We start from the raw sequence: 23,289 nt of genomic DNA on the forward strand, positions 1-23,289 counted from the left end.
TCTATAATGTACAAAAGGTCCGAATAAAATTACTCAATCCAGATTTGAGAAATAAATTCACAAAAAAAGTCTTTTTTTTACCTTGAAAACCCTACCCCCTCCATAAAGTGGATAATTCAGTAAAAACATTAACCTGTGTTTCTTTAAAAATATCTTAGAAACAAGTCAAAATTTATGCGTCGATCAAATAATTGAAATTTTGAAAATTTGTTCCTCTCTCCAGCCAAAAATTTATTTACATACATATGTAGTTTCTCAGGAAAGATCAAAAATATAATGCCTTTGATACATTATTTTTTAGTTCCTATTCATACATTTTTTAAACGAATATTATACTTATATGTATATATATTTATGAATCAGCTTTTTGTCGAATTCATTTTATTTTCTCCTAGAGATAGTGGGAACTACATACATATAACATTTGAAAACTCCATTTGAATTCAAACCTTGGTGACTGCAAAATTTAACCCCATTAGACATTTTATGTGTGCGACACTGTAAGTAAATTTAATATATTTGCACTACTAAATAACGCTTAAGCTCCGTGGGTGTGTCAAATTAAGAGTGAATGTTCAAGTAATAGGAGTAATGATATGACAATATCGAGATTTATTTGCATTTTTAAAGCTATATCCATATAACCATATACATATGTATATAAGTATATTTAAATATTGTTATAACATATCTGATAATTTCAGATTATAGCCTCGTTTTGTATAAAGCTGTGTGTATATTTGTTAAGATTTACATACATTACTAGCCTCATATTATAATAAAGCAATAAATCTTTAGCTAAGTACTTATATAGGCAGATATAAAAACCGAATCGTGCTTACATGAATTCAAACTATAAAAGTATAGTTTTCAGATATTCTGTCCGTGAGACCATAAGACTCCTTTAGAATTGGCGAGATGTCAAATTTGAACGCTATTTGTCAAAGGTCTTCAACACCAATGATAATTGTTACAGCTATATAATGTTATACATATATGTATAGGTGATAGCCAAGTTTATCTGGCTTAAATTTATTCGAAGGTATTTCTCTGAACTCCGTCAAAAGAAAATTTAAAATCTTTTCATGGTTAATTTAAGAGTTTTCATATTTGGGACGAAAAACTAAATTTGTTACCGGAGTTAAATTAAGTAAAAAGAAGGGGTAATTTCGGGTGTATCCGACCATATTATACTCTTGCAACTTGCAAAGACTAAAGAGGATTTTGCAAAATTCAAATTATTTTCGGACTGGTTCGGCCGGAACTAATCGAACAAAAGACTTTACACGAAACTTTAAATGCGTTTTTCTCAAAACTGATTTTTTCGGAACGATACCCACGATTTCTCAGGTTTTACTGGACCGATTTACTTGAAATTTTCATAGAGTCTTCTTTATAGGCTTGTCTATGGTTGGAACTAGCCCCATCCCCAAATTTTTATTTTTATTATTTTTAAAAAATTCGAAATAGTCAGAAAAAGTGATCCAAAAAAACTTTTTTTTCAATCAGTCGCCATTTTGTGAAAAAATTTTTTCCCACTTTTCCGTAGTTCCGGCCATTGCGACATTATTCTAGATTAATAATCTTTTTTTTTTGGTTTCAGATAACTAGGAGGGTTGAAATCATGGGTATGGTCACGTGGAAATTTTTAGAGATCCCCCACTTCGTCAGCTCATAATTTTTGAAATTTTTTTAGTTTTTAATCTTTTTCTGTACTCTTCTAAAATTAACAAATAACTAATAAAAAAATGGATAGTAAAAATATTAATTGCCTTTTTTTACGACACTATAAAAATTACCTAAAATTCGTGCTTCTAGACCAGAATATCCTCTTAAGAGGGCTAGGTCAAGTTTTCGCCCAATTTTATCGATTATAGACACAAAGGTACAGTGTTACGAATAAAATAAACCATCTTATTGGCCGATATATGTCACGTGGAAGTTCGAAAATCTTTATAATGGGTTGTCAAAAAAGTCTTGCGGTATTTTTATTGATTTTTTTTTTTTTTTTTTTTGAAATTGAAATGAATTTTTGATGACTCATGCCCAGCTCTTGACCGATGCTACGGCTGCTACTATGCCGGTCTCTTTCGACCAATTCAGCGAATTTATCGCAATTTTCGACGACAGGCCTTCCGGAGCGTGGCGCATCTTCGACCACCTCTACACCAGAACGACAACGTTGAAACCATCGTTGTGCGGTGGAAGTGGAAACTGTATCGGGTCCATAAACTGCACAAATTTTATTGGCGGCTTGAGATGCATTTTTGCCTTTATCGTAGTAGTACTGTAAAATATGCCGTATTTTCTCTTTATTTTGCTCCATGTTTGCGACGCTACAACTCACGAACGACTTAAAAGAAACGACAATCAACCAAACACGTGTTAGCGCGTGAAATGAGCTTTCCAAAAAGGTATAGCATGACTCGATGCGACGAATAAAACTAGAACTAGGCGCTTTCAGCGCCAACTAGCGAAAATACCGCAAGACTTTTTTGACAACCTAATATTAGGTATATGGGGCTCAAGGGAAGTGTTAACCCGATTCCACACATTTTTGATAGACTGAAATACTATTATCAGGAAAGGATTCTTTACGAATTTCAATTATGTATGTATTTTCGGTTAAAAGTCTACTATAGATATTGGGGCCCTAGCGGCTTGAACAATTTTTGTCAGATTTGGTCATAAGAAGATATACTTTAAAGGCACTATTCAGGGGTTTATCTCGCTATATTAACTGCCCCTTTATTTATGTACATATATACTATAAAGTGAAGAGATCAAATGATATATAAAACTAAGTTATCAGCAGTTCCTGAGATACTTATATGACTTTACCTATAAGTGGGCGGTGCCATTGTCTGATTTTGTAACCGGCTCGCATAAAGCCCTATCGTACCACCTCGGCGGTTAAATTAAATGTCTCTTTAGTTATAGTTGAGTAGTTTCTAAGAGTATCGTTATACGGGGAGTGGGCGGGATTATCATTTTAATTTTCACACTGTCGGAAGAAGTTCTTATAATTTTGCGTTAGGCGAATTTGGTTGTTGTAGCTTTAGTGGTGGGGCTACACCCACTTTTTAAAATCTTTTAGCCCACAAGTGCCTTTTGCTACTGCGATACTTTGTTCCAAGTTGCAGTTCTGTATCTTAATTTAGTGCTTACTTATGGAACTTTACAGGGTTTCGTTTAATGGCATTTTGTGGGCGTTGCAGTGGTCCGATAACGCCCATCTACAAACTCCTAAATTTTTTGCCAGGCAACATTGTACCAAGTTTCATCAAGGTATCTTAATTTTTATTCAAGTTACAGCTGGATTGAACAAACGGACGAAAAGACAGTCACCCGGATTTCAACTTGTTTCTCTCTATCACGCTTCGTGAACAAAACTATTTTACTCTGTAGCAACATGTTTCAAGACTATAAACATTGAGATATAAAGAGCAATACCTACATATGAATATGTATGTGTATATTTCTATGTATCAGTATCCGAAACAGAAATTGAACCAATCATCTCAAATAGAAAAGGATCTGTGGATATTTCAGTAAGTTTTACCATAATGCTACCAAATGTGGTATAGATTTTGGACACGGTTTGCTATTGAGATTGTCTCAAATGTCAAATTACGAGTTGAAGCCAATTCATATATCACTATCACCGGATCATTAAACTTATTATACTCTATTGCGACATTTTGCGAGAAATACATATAATAAACTAGAAGTTACTAGCTTAGGTCTCTAATAGCCAAGGAGTGAAACCAGCTTTGAACCGATTAAATAACATTCAAAAACGATTTGCATTCATACTTACATGAATTCTTCCACTCTTGGAATTTGTGGTAAAGAAAGCAGGAACAAATGAAGAAAATAACCGATACAATGAGCAGCGTCAGTATGACTCCGATCCAAATGTCACTCACGACCAACGGTATTTCGGTCTCATGATGGCTGTATGCGCTGCGGGGCGGCTGTATATGACCGCCCGCCGCTGGACCACTAAACGGGTCCAGAAATTCGTTTGAACCGCCCACAGCCACTTCAATTTCTTTCCGATCCAACGAGAAATTGCCTAAGGCTGAGTCCAGACCTAGCGCCAGACGCTCTAACTTATTAATGAGTACGGAATAATTCTGTGGCAGTTCGAACAGCTCCAGTGTGTCTTTGGAGGTGGTTGTGTAATTTGTGGAGATAACTTGCAGCTCGGACATGCTTTCGTCTTCTGTGTTGCTTTCTTATTTACTTATTTACATACGTGTGTACATAAGGTGGGTATGTATGTATATATTTATATAGTTCAGATGTTCACAGTAGCTCAGAGAAGCTGTTGGTTTTCGATTTTTGAATACGCTTTATTTAAGTTGTTGTATTGTAAATATTATCACTAAGTTCCATTAATTGTTTTTGGATAGGATTATTTTGCAAAGTGCTCTTAACGGTTTATCGACTTTATACGCGCAGCTTCATGTCGCAACTGAAAAAATGGCAAAATTTTAACAGAGTTTTGAAAGTTTTTGCCTCCGCCATTGATCTGCCTTGTGATTAGCGCTGTTTCCGTCACAGCATGCGTCGCTGTGTGGCGCGTTCGACGATTCGCTGAGAAAGCGCGGGAACGCGTGCGCACTCGCGAATTTGCAAGTGTTCCGTTCAAATTTTTATTAACACTTTTATGTTAATAATTTCGGTTAATAATTTTAAATCAAAACAATTCTAAGAGCTTCCCTAGCGGCGTGTAAGTGCTACGATATACTCTAGAGCACAGGCAGACATACATACGCATATATATTTGTATAATTATAAATGTATAAGTGAATGACATATGCATGCTCTTTTGCTAGCTGCCTTGCGAAGACGCTTACAAATAATATGCTCTTCAAAGCGTTGATTTGTGTAAATCTCTGTGTGTTTGTGTCGTTATGTATGTACATATGAATATTTCAATGCATATTTGTATGTATGAAAATATTCAAGTTTATTTGCTCTAAAAATATTTGTTCGCATTTTTGCCCATAGTATTTGTACCCAGCAAAATTCCAACAAAGTATGGCTTTGTTATAGTAAGTCTCTCAATCGATAAAAGGGTGTTACTAAGAGGCCGATGAGACCATAAAAACAAATAAAACTATTTTCTATTTGTTTATAATGGAAATATGAACACTGGTTAGCGCAACATATATGCTAGAAATACCTTTTTACAGCCTTCCTTACGCACTGTCGATGGCATTCTCATCTCAGTAGAAGGTTGGAGGAGCGCGCTGTTTGATTAATGACGTTTTCGGCAACTCGATATGTATTTTGCATTTAGTGCTTAATTTTAGACCAATTTATCTTTGTAAGCTTCCGAAAGAACACATTTATTGTACTAAATAGCATTACTTAGGCATTTTATAAAAATGGAGTGTTAAATGATAATGTCTACAGCTCACATACATTTCTAGATTTACTAACCAATAATGGGAAAAGTTACTTGAAAAGTTTTAGTTCACTTTTTCGTGTCAGCAGGTCAAAGAATATCAAGACAAGACAATAATTCTAGGGATATGCAAGAATGATAAAGACCACAATTCAAAACGCTATGACATACATATGTAAATGCAACGAGCTGTCAAATTTTGAGTATAATTGTAAACAAAGTCTCCCCTTTCCTTCGATTACGATCTATCGAATTAAAGTATTTTCTGCTAACCTTTCTCCGAAAAAGAAACGGAATGAAACTATCTTAATCTATTTCTATCATCCTTGAGCGAGATTCACTTAACTAATAAATCCATTATAAAGTCAATCGAACAGACGGGAATTAGTATATTCCTTATATTTCAGTTTCATCTGATTTTAGAGAGCAGTCACAAAGTATTAGTTATTTTAGTTTGTTAAATTTTGTCAGGGAGTGGTCTATGTTCAAGTTCTTTGTTACTCTTTATTGAGTAGACAGTATTCAGAGTTCGATAGCGTTTCCTTTTTTCGATGAAAATGTTGCGTCATTTATGGGGTATATACAGTTAAAATTCTCAAAACATCGATATTTTTTATTTTATTTTCTTAATGTACATATATTTAGGGATATATACAGGAAATTTCATATCGTTCCGGTGAATATTTTCGAAGTTCTACGTAAATTTGAAAAGGCGTCTCAGAGCGCTTGGAAGTACAAGGTCAAACTTTAAAGGCGTTTTTTCTTAAAATGGTGTTTTTAAAGCCGATTTTAACACGAGATTCTTAAATATATGTTTTATTAATTGAATGAAGATTTTTTCTTGCCGGTAAATCTTTTTGTTATAAATAATTTTGTTCAAAAATCAATTTCTTTTTTGAGAAACAGCCATTTTGTCGAAAAATTTTATTTTGCTTATTCCTTCGATGAATTACTAGATTTCACATTACTTTAACGAATTCTGTTTGGCTTTTTCAGAGGATCCAGTTCAGAGATATAGTGGTCAAGGCAATACGTCTGTTTTGAGGTAGCTCCCGGAGATCAGCTGTAGTTCCTTTCCAAATAAATATTTTTACTAATACTAAGTCTTAAAATATAGTAAAAAGATACCATAATATGCGTAAACATTTTTGGAGTAAAAAATATAAAATTTATCTCAAAAAAATTCTGGAAAATTCTCTTTTTTCGGCCTTTAACTGTACATAATCCCTTATGGCAAAATTATATAAATGGTCCATGTTTTACACAAGAATAGAATAAGCAAGTAAGGAAGGACTAAGTTCGGGTGCAACCAAACATCTTATACTCTTGCAACTTGCAGGAATCAAAGGTGTAAAACGTCAAGCAGAAGATCGAAATTTAAGCAATTTTCTACATACATATAGTTATTATTATATCTTATTACAACGTATCCACTGACCGACATATTCGACACAAGGTTTGTTAGAAAAACGAAAATCGTTATACATACATACATACATATGTATGTAGTATTCGGTAGTTAGCAATCAGCCGGATGCAGTTATACTTGTGTCTATTTTAGGCACAAAGTTTTACTGTTATGAGTAAAACAGTTCTGTAATTATCATTGAGATAACTCAAATATTGATGGTTATCATAAGGTGGCATTTAGTACTTTAAAGGAATTATTAGTGCAAAATTGTATCTCGTTGTGTTCATTACTTCTTGATTTGTGTACTGGAAAGTGAAAGAATCACATGGAATTTAAAATTGTGCCAAAAAGTGGGCGGTGCCACGCCCATAGTCCACTTTTTACATCAGCTCTCATAAAGTCCTCTCATTCCATCTCGAAGGTAACATTTAACGTTTCTGGCGTAGTTGGTTATTGATTTATTGAGGTTTTACTAGTTTTGAACAGTCCCCTTATTCGGGGAGATTTCATTCATTTTCACATTGTTGGCAGGAGTTTTTTTAATATTGCGGTAGGTAAATATGTTTTTTGTAGCTTTAGTAATTTAGGAGATATGTACACTCAACTTATTGGGGCGGGGCCACGTACACTTTTTCAAAATTTTTTTGCTATTGATCCCCTGTGCCAAATTACAGATTTATATATATCTTTATTTAGTGCTTGGTTATGGCACTTTATAGGTTTTCGGTCCGATTACGCTCAACTGCGAGCACGTTCATACTTTTTTGGCAAGGAACATGTGTACCAAGTTTCATTCAGATATATTAATTTTTACTAAAGTTACAGCTTGTACGGAGAGGCGGATGGACGGACAGACAGTCACTCGGATTTCAGCTCGTCTCGTCATTCGGATCATTGAGGGTTTTGATAGTTTAGAGATTATGAGAGAAAAAACGGATGAGAAAATGTTGGCTATATCATATGCGACACAGTCAACCGGATCCGTCTTCACTTCTTACTGTCCTTTTGGCATATCTAAGAATATTTGAGATTTTTCGAACGGTTTTTGGATAAGGTTTTTAAAATGTTTAAAAATAAATATTATTTACATATATATGTATTTACAATTTATAGTTTTCAAGTTGTTCGACTAGTTCCATTTTTCAGCAAAATTTGTGTGGAATACCTTGCTATACGAGTTTGTTTGTTTTGATTACCATAATCTTTAATTCACACGGAATATTGATAACAATCCAAATATATTTATGCTGTTTACTTTCGATGTTTATCGCGATTTACTCAACAGATGGATTGCTAAGTCGTAAAGAAAATGGAACGAAAATTCGGAACAATGCAATAATACCGTGTTTTATTTGACCAACACAAGCTAATAGCTAAATCGTTGACAAATAAAACGCTCTTAAAGTGGAATTCTGTAAGCAGTCTTTAGTCACTAACTTTGAGGTAAAGTCTCAATTTGTGACTAGTTACTATTCACTAAACAATCTTTAGCGAAGGTCTCAAAATATTGCCTCAAATTTGATACCTGATAGTTAGCAGGTCACAATAGGTACTAAAAAGGACTTTTGTTTGTCATTTTGAATATACTGAATAGAGAGAATAGAGATCATCATAGATATTATACTCAAACACGAAAAGGTTAAAAATAAATCAACTTTACATAAATTTCGTAAATATTATGAAACAAAGTCAAAATATATTTTTATTTTTATTGGAAATTATGTTATTTGACTATGTTATAGAAAATTTAATATTTGTTATCGACATGTTTATTTTCATTCAAGTTCAACTCTGAATAATGAAATGTAATAGATTTTGTGACTGTCACTTACAGAATAGCAAAATCGTCTCAAGTCCTAAAAATTGTCATAACTTGAGACTGTATCATAGTATAGAATCGCACGGTTAGCTTAATTCATATTTTCGCTTAAACATTAATTGTGTTGGACAAAAACAATCAGCTGATATTCAATTTAGTTTAAAGTTTCAAATTTGTGAACGGAATATTAATATACAATACAATATATGTACATATATGTACATATTATTCATTTTAGGTCTAGAACACAAAAAACTGAAATCAAGTGTTGATATTTGTCTTAATTTTAACTCAATACTCATCCAAAAAATCTGAAATTTTGATTTGTTTACATTTTCATCTGTCAATATGAGGTTTCTCGCTATTGCCAACTACGTTCTTTTTGAAAAAAACCTTGCTATTTCGAATGAAATAAAAGAGATGAACTGGCAATGCCTCTAGTTCAATGTACAAGCTATGATAGCTTATGACAAGCCAGCATAATTATGTTAGCTAAGTCTTCCATACAAAATAAGCTTAATTTGCTGGTCAAATAATGTATAACACTCCTAATGTATACAAAGCCATTTGGTTTCATACTTTTATCTTTTACCATTTCGCTATTAATGAATATTAGAGCAATAAATATACAAGTATTGAGGGTGCTCATGAGTTTTTAGGTTTGGAAATTTTCTTCTACTCTACTTAATATAATAATATGCAGGATATTGGGCGTGGTAAAACAGTTCCTTTTTAAGGTGAACTTTGGGTTGGTGGTTAGACTGGATTCAGCTATTTAACTGCACTTGAAAACGAAGTTCGGCTTTTCCGACCTCAAAGAGAGATTACACAACAGAAGATATTCGTAGCATCATCTTGGTAAGTTCGCATCGGTTTTATGAGAGGGCACCACTGGGACATGTTTTGGATCGTTCATGTGAATACCACTTTTGTGTTACTATTTGTCTTTTACTTCACAATGCCTTTACGTCTTAATTACCTTTTCATTGTTGCTAAACTTCTTTTCAGGGAGCATTTTTGTGGGGTCTGAAAATAGAAAAATTCTTTTACAGATTTGGGGCGCTGATCATTATTTGGATTAAACCGCAGTTTTGCATCTTATTAAAATGGAATAGATTTTTCGATTGTGTCCGTAAAAGGTTCTAATAATGCTCTATGAAAGTCTCTTTTGATGGAAATACTTTTTCACATAGTTGATTTTTAAATTGGTTGATTCTCTCCTGTGTGAGAGAATATAACATTCTCTTGAATCGATATAATAAATTGGATTCCAAACACTGCTCATGATCATCGATTCGATATTGTTTTGGTCGGAACCACCGAGCTTCAGTACATACAAATTTATATGAACGACCTGACCAATATGTTCTTTTGAAAACTATAGAATGTCAGGCATTTGGATGAACTTAATTTTACGGTCATGCAAAATCATTTTATTGGTTTATATTTTCGTACATAACTTGCCCTTTGGGGCATCTTCTGGGTTTGTTCGCTTTGGTGCCCTGTTCGGGGTTTCTTCAAATTACGTAGGCAGGATTAAACGGATGGTGGTTTTGCCTGACGCTGAGCATGAGAAACACTCATCAAGCAGATAGTGGATATTAACAGCGATTACATATGTATGTACATACATATATCGTTTGGTTCGGGTTAATGATGGCTTCACTTCCCAGCTTTCTTTCATGTTAAACTAATTGTTAACTGATACAAGAAAAAATTATGCCCTCTACTACATTCACCAAAATTCCAAGGTCGTTTGGCAAACTTTTGTGTTGTTATTAAACCAGATTTTGGTTAAGAAATGTGCTAAAATTTGCAAATTTATGGAAATATATTTGTGTACAAGTATGTATGCGTGAAACAGAGCTCGTTGTACGCAGTCGAAATCCAAAAGAAATTTACACAGCGGTTGTTTACACACTCACACACACAACTGAATGTGGCTTATCTAATATATTAGCTATTTGTTTACATTTCTTAATTTCTCATGACTTAATGTGTTTACCATTAATCCAAATTTTGATTATTTCAGATTATTTCTTGGTTGCAATTTTCTTTTTGTGCATTCTTTAATTAGTATATTTTGGTTTACCGTGCTAATTGCAAATGGAAATGAGAAATACTGGATAAAAGGGTGCCTGAATATGTACATTTCACGAAAGCGAAAATCAGCTCGATAGATTTTTTTAAATTACGTAGGCGACATTCAAATGTATTCGTCCTAAGACAGTCATGGCATTAATTATTTTATGCCTTCAAAACAACAACAATACACAGTTAAACTATGAAAAAGAAGTAATAAAAGAAATATTATATAATTACTCTTGAGAGATATCACTTGTGCTCATCTAGATGAGCTGATTTGTATGAAACTTAAAATGAAGATTACCTTCCACACGGTCAGGCGTAATACCTCTGAAGTGTCACCGTGAATTTTGCAAATGCAATTTCGAAAGTCTCGTCTTATTGTTTATACTTTTGATAGAAAAATACATAAGATCACAATATCTTAACGAGAAGGCTTTCAATAATATTGCTATGAATGTTTGAGAGTTCAAAAAACAAAAAAAAAAAAAAGAATTTGTGAGGAGAACTGAGTTATAAATTTTTTGAATTACTGTAACCATTATTATTTGAGTATTTCGGAATGCTTACATTCATCTAGCATAATATATTACGTCAGTACTCGTATTTACTTCGCAACAAGAATTTATCTATAAAAATCTGTTCTTCAACTAAAGATTGTCTTAAAGAAATTACAAACTTTCTTAATTTATATGCATAAATATATCAGCCATCCGTTAAGGAATAGTTTAAAACTTTAATAAAAGATTTAAATAAACAAACAAATGTGGTAATAATTAAATTATTAGTGTTTCCTTCACGGTTGTCAATCAATTTCCGCACCTAGTAACACAGGGTGGTCACGCATGATTCGAAATTTTTACCTTAACAAGTTTTCGAATATTCATGTATCGAATTCTCTTTCTTTATCGCTCATTGCGTTTACACGAGCGATATGAGTCCGACAATTCCAGTGGTAGTATTAGTTAATTTTCATCTGTATACATCCTTTTTTAAATTATTTCTATTATATATGCTTATTTGCATATTACAAACCAAAAATATATATTAAAATTCAAATCTCTTGTGAATATTCATTGAATTTTCGAGCGCAATTGCTACGATGGAAAAGACTTTTTGCAATGAAGAGGCAATGGCACCATCATACCTTCTTTCTTTTGCCTTCGTCTCGGCAAAAGAGTCCACGTTTGAACACTGTATTCGAAGTTTTAAAAAGCGTTGTTTAAGAACTGTGAGTATATTTGTATATTCTTGATTACCAAAATAGTCAAGCCTCCTACTAAATTTCAATCGTACGCACTGAGACAAATCTTAATCTCTAAAAACTGACTCGTATAGGTCGAAATATTTTTTCTTAGCGACCGCCGTATTTGCAAAAAAAATTTCATTAATTAGTTGAAGAATAAAAGCGTTTGTGGTTAAGCACCCATGTAAAATAACACTATTAACGGGTTTTTGTTAAACAAAGCTTTCATATAACTGAAGCTTTTGACTACGATTGTATCAAAGATCTCTCATGCGACAGTTGTCAAGATAAATTAATGTTAACGCATTTCATTGATGAGAATCGAAGGAATTTCGAGTTAAATGTGGATATACAAGTAGTATAATTACTTGTAAATTTCATAAGCTTCTCAACACTGTTCGGCGCTATTGTCCAACTGGATACACGTCCCCAACATATGCGAAAGGCAAATATCCATATATGTATGTACTATATGTACACACATACAGCTGTAGACAGCTAATTAGAAACGACACCTATTTTGAAGTAATTTTCACTTATTTTATTGAAACCTATGTTAAACTTAAACTCTAATAGTAAAAATTTAGTTTACAATTTGTTTTTGTTTTGAATGAAACATGTGGAATCAACGATTTGAGTGCGACAACTAATTAGAAACGAAAATATTTTATCAACAAAAATAATGATATTACAAAAACTTGCTAACTTTCAGTAGTTTTTTGTTGGTTATCTCTTTTACTTTAATATTGCTTCACATCGATTCCGAATTTACGTTATAAGACTCCGACAGCGCACCAATGGTGTAGCTTGCCATGCCGTTCTAATTTCATCACAAAGAACATCCATATTTGGAATATGTTTGGTGCATTTGGCTATTTTAACATCACCCAGAGATGTTCTGTGGGGTTTAAGTCTGGGCTGAACGATTCCCACTCCAAAACGTTGATAGAATTTTCATTAAAAAACTTTTGTGTCAACTTAGACGTATGCCTTGAATTGTTATCTTCCTTATAACGGACAAATTTTTCTCAGCCCACGGCAACGTGACATTTTTTAGGATGTCGACTTATTTTTCCTTGTTTAAAATTCCATCTATCCTATGCAGTGGACCAACACCATTAATCCTCCACCATACTCAACTACGCGTGGAACATAGCGAGGATCAAATTCTTGAATAAATCCTGCCCTGCCGTGCAGTCCACATTCGACCAAATGCCGGGAAATTGTTCTCTTGGATATTTGGACATTGTATTCGCCTTGAATTTCATGTAGAATGTCAATGGAACTCTTTTTTGGGTAATTCTGTGGTCTATTTCTACAATTTTTCGGGTTTTTTCTTTGCGCGCAACATTGGAAATAGTTTTAAAATTCACAATTTATTTGCACGTCTTTCCAGACTGACGAAGGTCAAAAATGTAACTAAGTAGGGCAGATGTACATCTGCAGCTTTTTCTCATTAAAAAACTTTGAATAATATATTTTAAACCACAACTTTGAAACACAGGCTTACTATAAATCAGCAATATTATTAATAAAAATTAACACCTTGAGGAATTATAATTCTTCAAAGAACTGTTTCTAATTAGCTGTCGCACTTAATTCACTTTCTACATACAGAGTGCGAAAAACTAAAGCACGGAATCTACCTTGTCGGTATTTAACTGAATAAAATCATAAATTAGGCATTACATGATGTTTTATTGATTTGTATTATTAGTTCATGTATTCTTCTTTTAAAATTAGTAAAAATTAAACAAATTAACTTATTAAAAAAATATGTAAAATACCATATATGAAAAACTCCAAAAATTTGGTGCGACAAAAAATTAAGCACGAAATGGTTTTATGTTTGAAAAATTTATGTTTTTCAATATTTGGTTGCCTATGCCTTATTTTTCAATACAGTCTCACATCGGCGAGGCATGAACTCTATTCATTTATTTGATGTGTCGCAGGAAATGCTTTTCCATGCTACCTTTGGTTGTATGAATAAAACGTCCTTATTTTTACAATTCTCAAGTCTGATTTTTCGATCTACAATTTCTCAGTGGTTCTTTATGGGATTGAGATCTGGTGATTGTGCGAGTCAATTCAAAACCTCAATCCTGTTATCAACAATCCACTGTTTTACACAAATAGCAGTGTGTTTCTGGTCGTTGTCATGTTGATAACACCATTTTAAAGCCATTTCTTCTGCAGCATGTGGCAGCATAGTATTCTGAAAAATATTTTTATGCTTATATTTGTCCATTATACTGTTTATATGATGGCCCTATTGCAATCCCTGAAAAACAACCCCACACTAGTACATTGTCTCCTTCGGTCTGCCTACCATCTGAATCTTTGATATTAAGCTTTGTTCGCCAGAAAAAAGTACAGTTTGCCATTTGGTAATCTTCCTATTTATGTGCATCCTCACAAATTCCAGTCGCGCCAGTCTGTTCTTTAAAGAAATATACGGCTTTTTTGCACTCCTGTAGCATGAAAATCCCACATGGACAGCTCGACATTGTACGGACCTCTGTAATATATTTAATCGTAATTGTCTTACAATAGATGTTGCCGATATAAAAGGGTAATTTTTCTAATTAAGTAATAACTGCACATATTCAACATTTTTGATCATTATAAACCGTTAGACAAACAATTAATGTGAATTCTTAGTTATGTGCTTTAGTTTTGTCGCACCAGATTTTTAGAGTTCTTCATATATGGAATTTTATTTATTATTTTAATGAGTTAATTTGTTTAATTTTTACTAATTTTAAAAGAAGAATACATGAACTAATAATACAAATCCATAAAACATCATGTAATGCCTAATTTATGATTTTATACAGTTAAATACCGACAAGGTAGATTATGTGCTTTTGTTTTGTCGCACACTGTATATCGTGACGCATTTACTATTTGGCAAAAAATTAAAAGAACTTTAACTTCACAACTACAAAACAGAGTGAATTTACTAGTAAATAGAGTAACACGAACAATGAAAGACTTTTAGGAATACAAATAACGGTATATCAAAACTTTTTATCATTATACTCATCAGCCACCTACAACAAAAGGAGCGTTTCTAATCAGCTGTCAACCGCTGTATATACGACTATATTATATTATGTTATGTATATATACATATATATATGTATATATATATACATATAAACGTAAATAACTTAATTTTTAACACTTGTACTAATTCATAATTTCGGGGATTTCCGGTGACTCACTCTTGCTCTCAGACATTTTTTATATAATTTTTTAGGGCTTTAGTCTGAAATTTATTTGATAAATTTAATGCGGATCAATTATGAGGTCTTTCGTGTAACACTTTTTAGCCTTTGTGGGTCTTAGTTGTCAAGCATTGAGCACTTTGCCTGGTTACAACACACGATTTGCTGGCTGTTATTTGAAAAGCAAAAAGTGTCAACTTTTGCGTTTATTTTTATAGTTGATTTTCGTAAACAACCCAGAGGCTTCTCACAAATTCACAACACAAGCGAAACAACACAACATAAAACAAATACAAAGCTACAAACGCGGAGAAATCAAAACAAAATACGCGCACCGCAGGGATCGACCCCCTTCCGGCGTCTTACGCCCGCGTTAAGGTCCACGTCACGTGCTCCGCTCGACGACAAGACATCTGAATGCTTCCAAACTTGTTTAGCGCGCGCGAAACTTTAACACAACAAACAACTGTCAGCAGCGCAAAGCAAGGAAACGGACTAACAACGGCAATCACAATTACAATTTTTGTTAGTATGAACTGAGATGGCGACGACGGCAGACGGTTAATGTTTTGGCCCGTGGTTCCATGGAGATCGCGAATCAAACGCATCCGATCTAGCGCGGAACACTGTTCACCTACCGATTGGGAGGATGTTCGATGAAATTGCGGCGACCAGCGCGTTGAATATGCAAAGAATAGATGGAAAGGAAAATAAATCGTGCGGCTAACGTGAAAGAGAAGTGCGCTCGCTCACTCGTTTGCCTATAATGTTTGCAACAATTAACTGTGTCGCTAGCGAATTCAACCAGCCAACTTAAGTATTAATTTTATTTTATTCAGATGAACGGCGGGCAGCTACGTCGGCTGAGAGGTACGCGTACATACATGTGGACATTAGTGTGCGTGTGCGTGTGTGTGTGGCGACATATGTATATAAATGAGAGCAACAAAATCAAAAAGAATTCCAATCAAAACAAACAAAGACGAACAACAGACGTGCCGAGGCGAAGAAACGACCCGCAATCAGAGGCAGGGAAGTACTGGAATGAGAATTGCTCAAGTGAACTCAAGTGGTGAGATAAACGATGAAGACGCGGATTGTCGCGATGCATGCGCGCGGGGAAATAGTCAAACATTCGATGGCGTTGGTAGTATGCGGCAGTTCTTGGGTGGCGACACTGCCAAGCATTAAGAAATCGCAAATAAATAAGTAAAAAAAACGAAAACAGATCAAATCTATGGAGTGCCAATCAATGTCGATCGGTGGGGACGGAGACATTAGTACGAGCACGCGCTATTTGGTTTTTTTTATATTTTGTGCCTAGAACATTTAAGTTGTTTCTGTTCCTCTTTATCACTGTGGCATTTGCACTTTGCGTCGCTGTTTTGATGACACACTCAAGAGCAGTGATTGCAGGCCATTAAGTCAGATAGCTTGAAGGTTCAATTCCCTGGCAATGAAGAGACATACTGACATTTATGTACATAGTGTGTAATGTATAACACTGTTTTTCATATCAATCTATATGTATGTATGTATGTACATATGGTATATGTGTATTTGTATGTACATATGGATATGTAGTTATCATTAATAAAAATATTTATTCATTTATATACACACACACATTTCCATGGGTATATACATAGTTTATATTGATATGCAAATTTCATATTTAGGCCTGTGATTGTGTGTGTGTGTTGGAATGAATTTAATTCTCTCCACATTTATATTTTTAAAATGTTCTAAAAATAACTTTTAAATAACATATTCTTGAACGAAAGGCAGAGACGTAGTGAATAGCTGTCTAAGCGAGTTAAGGGGATACAAAAGTGACAGTCCGCTTCTTTGATAAGCTAATAATGGGAATATCAGGCTTACAGATGTTGAATAAAGAAGTGCGATTTGCCTTTGCTCTTGAAAAATATCACGCATATCTCGTGGTAATCATGCCAGGACTACTTAGAAGTTCGTATCGCTTCTATAAGGGTGTCAATAGAATGTAATCCATATGCTTTGTGGTTAGGCCAACTTTCTTCGAAAGATACTTGTATGAATTTTCAGCATTCGGAAGTTTGTTCGACAGATTTTGTGTGACGTACATATTCGTAATCGCAAAGACCAATCCTACTGTAAAGATGCTATTGAAACTTTGAAAAATCTCTAGAATTGGTGCATGGCACTTTGGTTCCACTTACATATGCGAAACAATAAAATATGGGGTTCTCTTGAACGTTTCGATTTACATATGGACGAACCCCATCAAAAAGCTGATGAATCCTTATGAGCCAAATACCGGAAAATACCGAAAATAAACGGATCTAATATAAAGCTTTTCTCCATTGTCGATAGTCACAAGTGATCGAACAGTGAGTGTCGAATGTCTTCTTATTATACAATGCTGTTGATAGTTTTGCTGAGCATGAAATTTCAGCTTTCTGTTTTGGTTTCTAAAACATTAAGCACTATTTTTATACGAGTACTCTTGGGACCAGTTGCTACAGAGCATTATAGTTTTGTTCACCTAACGGTTTTACGCACCTAAAACGAAGCGAGATAGATATAGGGTTACATCTTCTTCTTCTTTACTGGCGTAGACACCGCTTACGCGATTATAGCCGAGTTAACAACAGCGCGCCAGTCGTTTCTTCTTTTCGCTACGTGGCGCCAATTGGATATTCCAAGGGAAGCCAGGTCTTTCTCCACTTGGTCCTTCCAATGGAGTGGAGGTCCTTCTCTTCCTCTGCTTCCCCGGCGGTTACAGCGTCGAATACTTTCAGAGCTGGAGTTTTTCCATCCATCCGGACAACATGACCTAGCCCAGCTGCTATTTTTGATTCTCTAAACTATGTAATGTCGTCATATATCTCATACAGCTCGTCGTTCCATCGAATGCGATATTCGCCGTGGCCAACGCGCAAAGGACCATAAATCTTTCGTAGAACTTTTCTCTCGAAAACTGTCAACGCCGACTCATCAGTTGATGTCATCGTCCACGCCTCTGTACCATATAGCAGGACGGGAATTATGAGCGACTTAAAGAGTTTGGTTTTTGTTCGTCGAGAGAGGACTTTACTTTCAATTGCCTACTCGGTCCGAAGTAGCACCTTTTGGCAAGAGTTATCCTGCGTTGGATTTTCAGGCTGACATTATTGGTGGTGTTTATGCTGGTTCCCAAATATACGAAACTATCTACAACTTCAAAGTTATGACTGTCAGCAGTGACGTGAGAGCTCTCGTTCACTGCCAGACCCATTTGCTTTGCTTCCTTGTCCAGTCTGGAGAAAGCAGAACTAACGGCGCGGGTGTTGAGGCCCTCTTATAAAAGATTGTACCTGTTCGATTAAGTTCTGCAGCTCGAATCAATTTCTTCAGCAGCACATTGAAGAAGTTGCACGATAGGGAGTCGCCTTGCCTGAAACCTCGTTTGGTATCGAACTGCTCGGAGAGGTTCTTCCCGGTCCTGACGGAGCTTTTGGTGTTGCTCAACGTCAGTTTACACAGCCGTATTAGTGTTGCGGGGATACCAAATTCAGACATCGCGGCAAAAAAGCAGCTCCTTTTCGTGCTGTCGAAAGCAGCTTTGAATTCGACGAAGAGGTGGTGTGTGTCGATTCTCCTTTCACGGGTCTTTTCCAAGATTTGGCGCATGGTGAATATCTGGTCGGTTGGTGATTTGCCAGGTCTAAGGTCACACTGATAAGGTCCAATCAGTTTGTTGACGGTGGGCTTAAATCCTTCGCACAATACGCTCGATAGTACTTTATACGCGATGTTGAGGAGGCTTATCCCACGGTAGTTGGCACAGATTGTGGGGTCTCCCTTTTTGTGGATTGGGCAGAGCACACTTAAATTCCAATCGTTGGGTATTCTTTCGTCATCGATTGGGGAATCGGGTTCGCCTTCTTCTGGCGTTGTGCGTCCACTGCCATTCAGCAGGCTGGAGAAGTGTTCCCTCCATAATTTAAGTATGCTCTGGGCATCGGTGACTAGATCACCATTGGGGTTCTACAAGAGTATGCTCCGGTCTTGAAACCTTGTGTAAGCCGCCGCATTTTTTCGTAGAATTTTCGAGCATTACCCCTGTCGGCCAGCTTATCAAGCTCTTCGTTCTCACGCATTTCGGCCTCTTTCTTTTTCTGTCTGCAAATGCGTCTCGCTTCCCTCTTCAACTCTCGGTATCTATCCCATCCCGCACGTGTTGTGGTCTATCGTAACGTTGAGAGGTAGGCAACCTGTTTCCTCTCCGCTGCGACACCGCACTCCTCGTCGTACCAGCTGTTCTTTTGCATTTTCCGAAGACCAATGGTTTCGGTAGCAGCTGTACGTAAGGAGTTTGAAATGCCGTCCAGGTGCATGCCCTCAATTCGTAGGCCTTCTTTCGTTTGCCGTGGTCGTCATCAAAAGGGGGTCTCTCATCCGAGGCTTGTTGTTTTTTTTTTCTTTGGGTGCGTTTTTTACGTGGCGGGTCCCAAACCCAGCGCATAACCCTATGCAGGGGATGTTTCGTCTTCTCACTTTAGCTCGCATTCAAACGGATGTTCTTAGGCTACCCAGAGGATACTTGCTCAAAGACCGGAAGTCGTGAGCTGCTTGAGCCATTTGTAAAAGAATCGCTTCTGGCCACTCCCAAGTTAATGGCGATCGGAGAACTTTCCTCACTTGCGTGAACTTCTACACATGACTCCATCCATATAGGGTTATATACATATGTATGTATATATAAATGATCAGGATGACGAGAAAAGTTGAATTCCGGTTGACTGTCTGTCTGTTCGTTCGTGAAGCTTGGTATGCAGCTTTCTTAATACAAAAAAAAATGCGAGCTCGTATATGGGCGTAATTGGACCACTTTCACGGTCACAAAACGCCGTTAACCGAAAACCTATAAAGTGTCACAACTAAGCTCTGAATTAAGATATAAAACTGTAATTCAAACAAGCGATCACAATAACAAAGGGGACCAGCGGGCAAACATTTTTGAAAAAGTAAGCGTGGTCCCGCCCTCTAACAAGTTTAATATACATATCACCTAAACCACTTAAGCTACAACAACCAATACTGAGTACAATAATTATAAGAACTCTACCCCGCTCACTCCTCATATAACGGTACTACTAAAAGCGCATTAAATCAATTACTAAATAAGAGATAATAAATTTACCACCGAGATGGTATGAGTAGGCTTTATGAGAGCTGGGGTGTTCTTACATTTTTATGTCACCGTGGGAAAATGGGTGAAATCGGACTTCAACCACGCCTACTTCCCACATAGCACAATTTTGAATTCCACTTCTTCATACGAATGAAAACTTGTTCAAATCCAACAAAAACTGTTCAAGACCCTGGGTTGCGAATATTTGAACCCCGGTTCCTTTATTTCACTTTTGAACGAAAATGTCAGTCAATGTGTGACACATATAATTGAAATGAAAGGATAATCCTTCTCTTATAATGTTATGTCTGTATGTCAAAAATGGTTTGAATCGAGCCAATACTTCCCTTAGCTCCATATATCTAATATAAAGATTTTTGAACTTCCGGATGACTTTGTACCGCATATATCGGTCAATATGTGAGTTATCTACGAACGAAAATTAGAGAGCGTGCTTTACTGAAAACAGTGTATCTTTTTGCCATTAAGATAAATTTGAGCGAAAACTTGGCCTAGACCCTATATAATTAATATCAGGATTTTCGAACATCCGGCTGACTTTACTCTATATGATTGGTTTTACACCTTAAATTATTTCCCTGACTTTGATTCTTGCAAGTTGCAAGAGTATCTGATGTTCGGTTGCACTCGAACTTAGCCCTTCCTTACCTGTTAATCTTCAAATATTCCTAAAGCATTTTGAATAATAGATGAATAACGTCTCAATACTTGTGGGTTACAGTGTTAACTTGTAGATAATTTTTTCAATTGTGAAATGAAAAGGATTCTGAGGAATGGTGATAAGATGGAGCAGCACTTCTTAAAAGCTTCATGAGGACTTACCATAATTCAGGGAGTTAAAAATCAGCTTCTATACTGCCAATGACATCCTATTGAAATTGTTCGGGTTCGTTGAAAAACAAATAGCGACATCTTTATGAACAATTAGTTTGATCAGTAGTGTTTTGCTATTCAAATATTCAAAAGCAAAACGAGTACGACTAAATTGTAACTGTCTTCGGACGAAACTAAGAAATGATAAAAATGGTTCTTGACGAGGAAAAAGTATGGCTTCACCAAAATACAGGATTGTACATGCGTCAAAAGACACGTGGCTTCCAAAGAGCTGCCCGCTTGTTTGAACACCAAGTATAGTTTGTTCGACTCGCTTTTCTTTAACGGTTGGCAAATCGAAAAAAAATTGTAAGCTATCGGAACTAAGTGGAAATTTCACGTGAGTTTTGCTTCTTTATTCTCAAAAGGGAGATTTTATGGGGTATATTGGGGTAGAGAAAGGGACGGTTTTGACATACTAGAGAACAATTTCTGAAACGATTCTACATATAAACTAGCTGACCCCGCAGCCGTTGTCCTGCGTGAAATTATGGGTTTTGAAATGAAAAGAAAGTTGAATTTATATTGTGTTGAAAATCATTTATTTGCGATTTTTCTACATTTTTTTCAATGATAAACAACATTTTTTGGTTTCTGTTCTGGTGCGTAAATGTACAGAGAAGATAGTTTTCCACCTCGTGAACACGCCACGTATATCTGGCCGTGTGAAAAATAAAGCATTTCCAGATTTATGCCACACTCTTCTAGCGACCATCCTTATGCCCTGTTGATTGTCATCGCAATTTTCCCAAGAAACTGAATAGGTTTGAACTGAAATGGTTGTCCCCTTGTATTCGATAACTGCGTCACAATCAGTCAAGTTCCATTACACAGTTTCGGTGCATGAAGATTGTGAAACATAATAATGACAGATCCAACTTTGAAACGCAAATGATGCTGCGGCATACCAAGGCTCTCCAAAGAATTTCGAAATTCTACCGGATAATTCACTGCTTCGTTTTCATTGTCAATACGATCGATCGATTTGTATGAGCGCAAACCTCCCGGAATTTAACTTTGAATCTTTCAGTTTAAGTCATTAACATCGGTACTTTAAGCAGCTAAAATTGCTCGCGCACTCAAGTAATCACAGTTACGATAATTTGGCCACTGTTCGGACAAAGTGATGAGTTCATCCTTCGTTGAAGTGAATTGACAAAATGCAGCTGAAATTGATATCAAACCACTGGAAGTATCAACCGAAATTTGTCCTTTTGCAATTCTTAGCTAATGCAATGTGAAATGTCATCGGCAGTATCACTTCTTTTCGTATCCGGTAATTGACGCTAATTTGAAGGCTGATATGTCAAAATGATCTTCGTGGCATGTGAAGTAGCTATCGCATTGTCCATCGTTTATTCGTAATTTGAACCGCGAGACGCACAACAGTCGGAAAACTTTCATGAATTGCAAAAGTAGATATCCTAAAAAGAGCTTTATTGCAGTTTACGTGCTGATCTCATCTCGTTCAAGGCCAATGATCGCCATGTTGCTTTCTTTGGTGACGTATTTGCAAACGTATTTGATCGATTTCAGCAAACTGCAATACTCAACATTAACATGAGATTTGAATGTGAATTAGACAACAGTGGCGAGTATGGTACGATCCATGTGTTGTCAACTTCGATATTCACTCCTCTAAATTGAATGCTAAATGTTCTGCCATTGTCGTCTTGTGAGCGACGCCGATAGAGTGAATATCCATCATTTCCAGTTCACGTGGATAGTGTTTCGTGCATTTATTGTCAGACATACAAACCGAAAAGGGATTGTAGTGTCCGCAACGTCCATCAACCATATTGGTTTTTACCACTTCGAATAATACTGGATCTTTCTCTGAATAAGGAATTTCCGCAGAAATGATTTCATCAATTTGATCTGGTGTAACCACCATCCAAAGAATAATATGTGCGTGCGGCAAACCTCTCTTTTGCTACTCAAGAGAGTACATCCAGCATCTGACAGCACCAAATATACGTTGCTTCAAGATAAAGTCCATCAAACATCGTAACTGTTGTTTGAAAAGT

At 35.7% G+C, this 23,289-nt stretch overlaps 1 protein-coding gene and 1 long non-coding RNA gene across 5 annotated transcripts in view; one reads left to right on the forward strand and one right to left on the reverse strand.

Annotated features, from left to right (window-relative positions):
- The window catches only part of LOC126762343 (uncharacterized), a 93,876-nt gene that overhangs the window by 38,192 nt on the left and 32,395 nt on the right, over window positions 1-23,289 (reverse strand). The window contains exons 1-2 of one of the 4 annotated variants that reach the window (XM_050479046.1): window positions 15,852-16,002; window positions 3,821-4,480 (exon numbers count right to left, since the gene is read on the reverse strand). The exons of 1 other annotated variant lie outside the window; for it this stretch is intronic. In XM_050479046.1, the coding sequence (XP_050335003.1) occupies window positions 3,821-4,217 (397 nt within the window). In that variant the 5' untranslated portion in view covers window positions 4,218-4,480; window positions 15,852-16,002. 2 more of the 4 variants (XM_050479045.1, XM_050479047.1) reach the window with 2 other exon arrangements.
- Window positions 15,876-16,939, forward strand: LOC126762398 (uncharacterized). Its single transcript, XR_007667456.1, has 2 exons — window positions 15,876-15,952; window positions 16,053-16,939. It is a non-coding gene; the product is annotated as an uncharacterized LOC126762398 (long non-coding RNA).

This window comes from Bactrocera neohumeralis, chromosome 6 (assembly GCF_024586455.1).
Source record: "Bactrocera neohumeralis isolate Rockhampton chromosome 6, APGP_CSIRO_Bneo_wtdbg2-racon-allhic-juicebox.fasta_v2, whole genome shotgun sequence".
NCBI lineage: Eukaryota > Metazoa > Arthropoda > Insecta > Diptera > Tephritidae > Bactrocera > Bactrocera neohumeralis.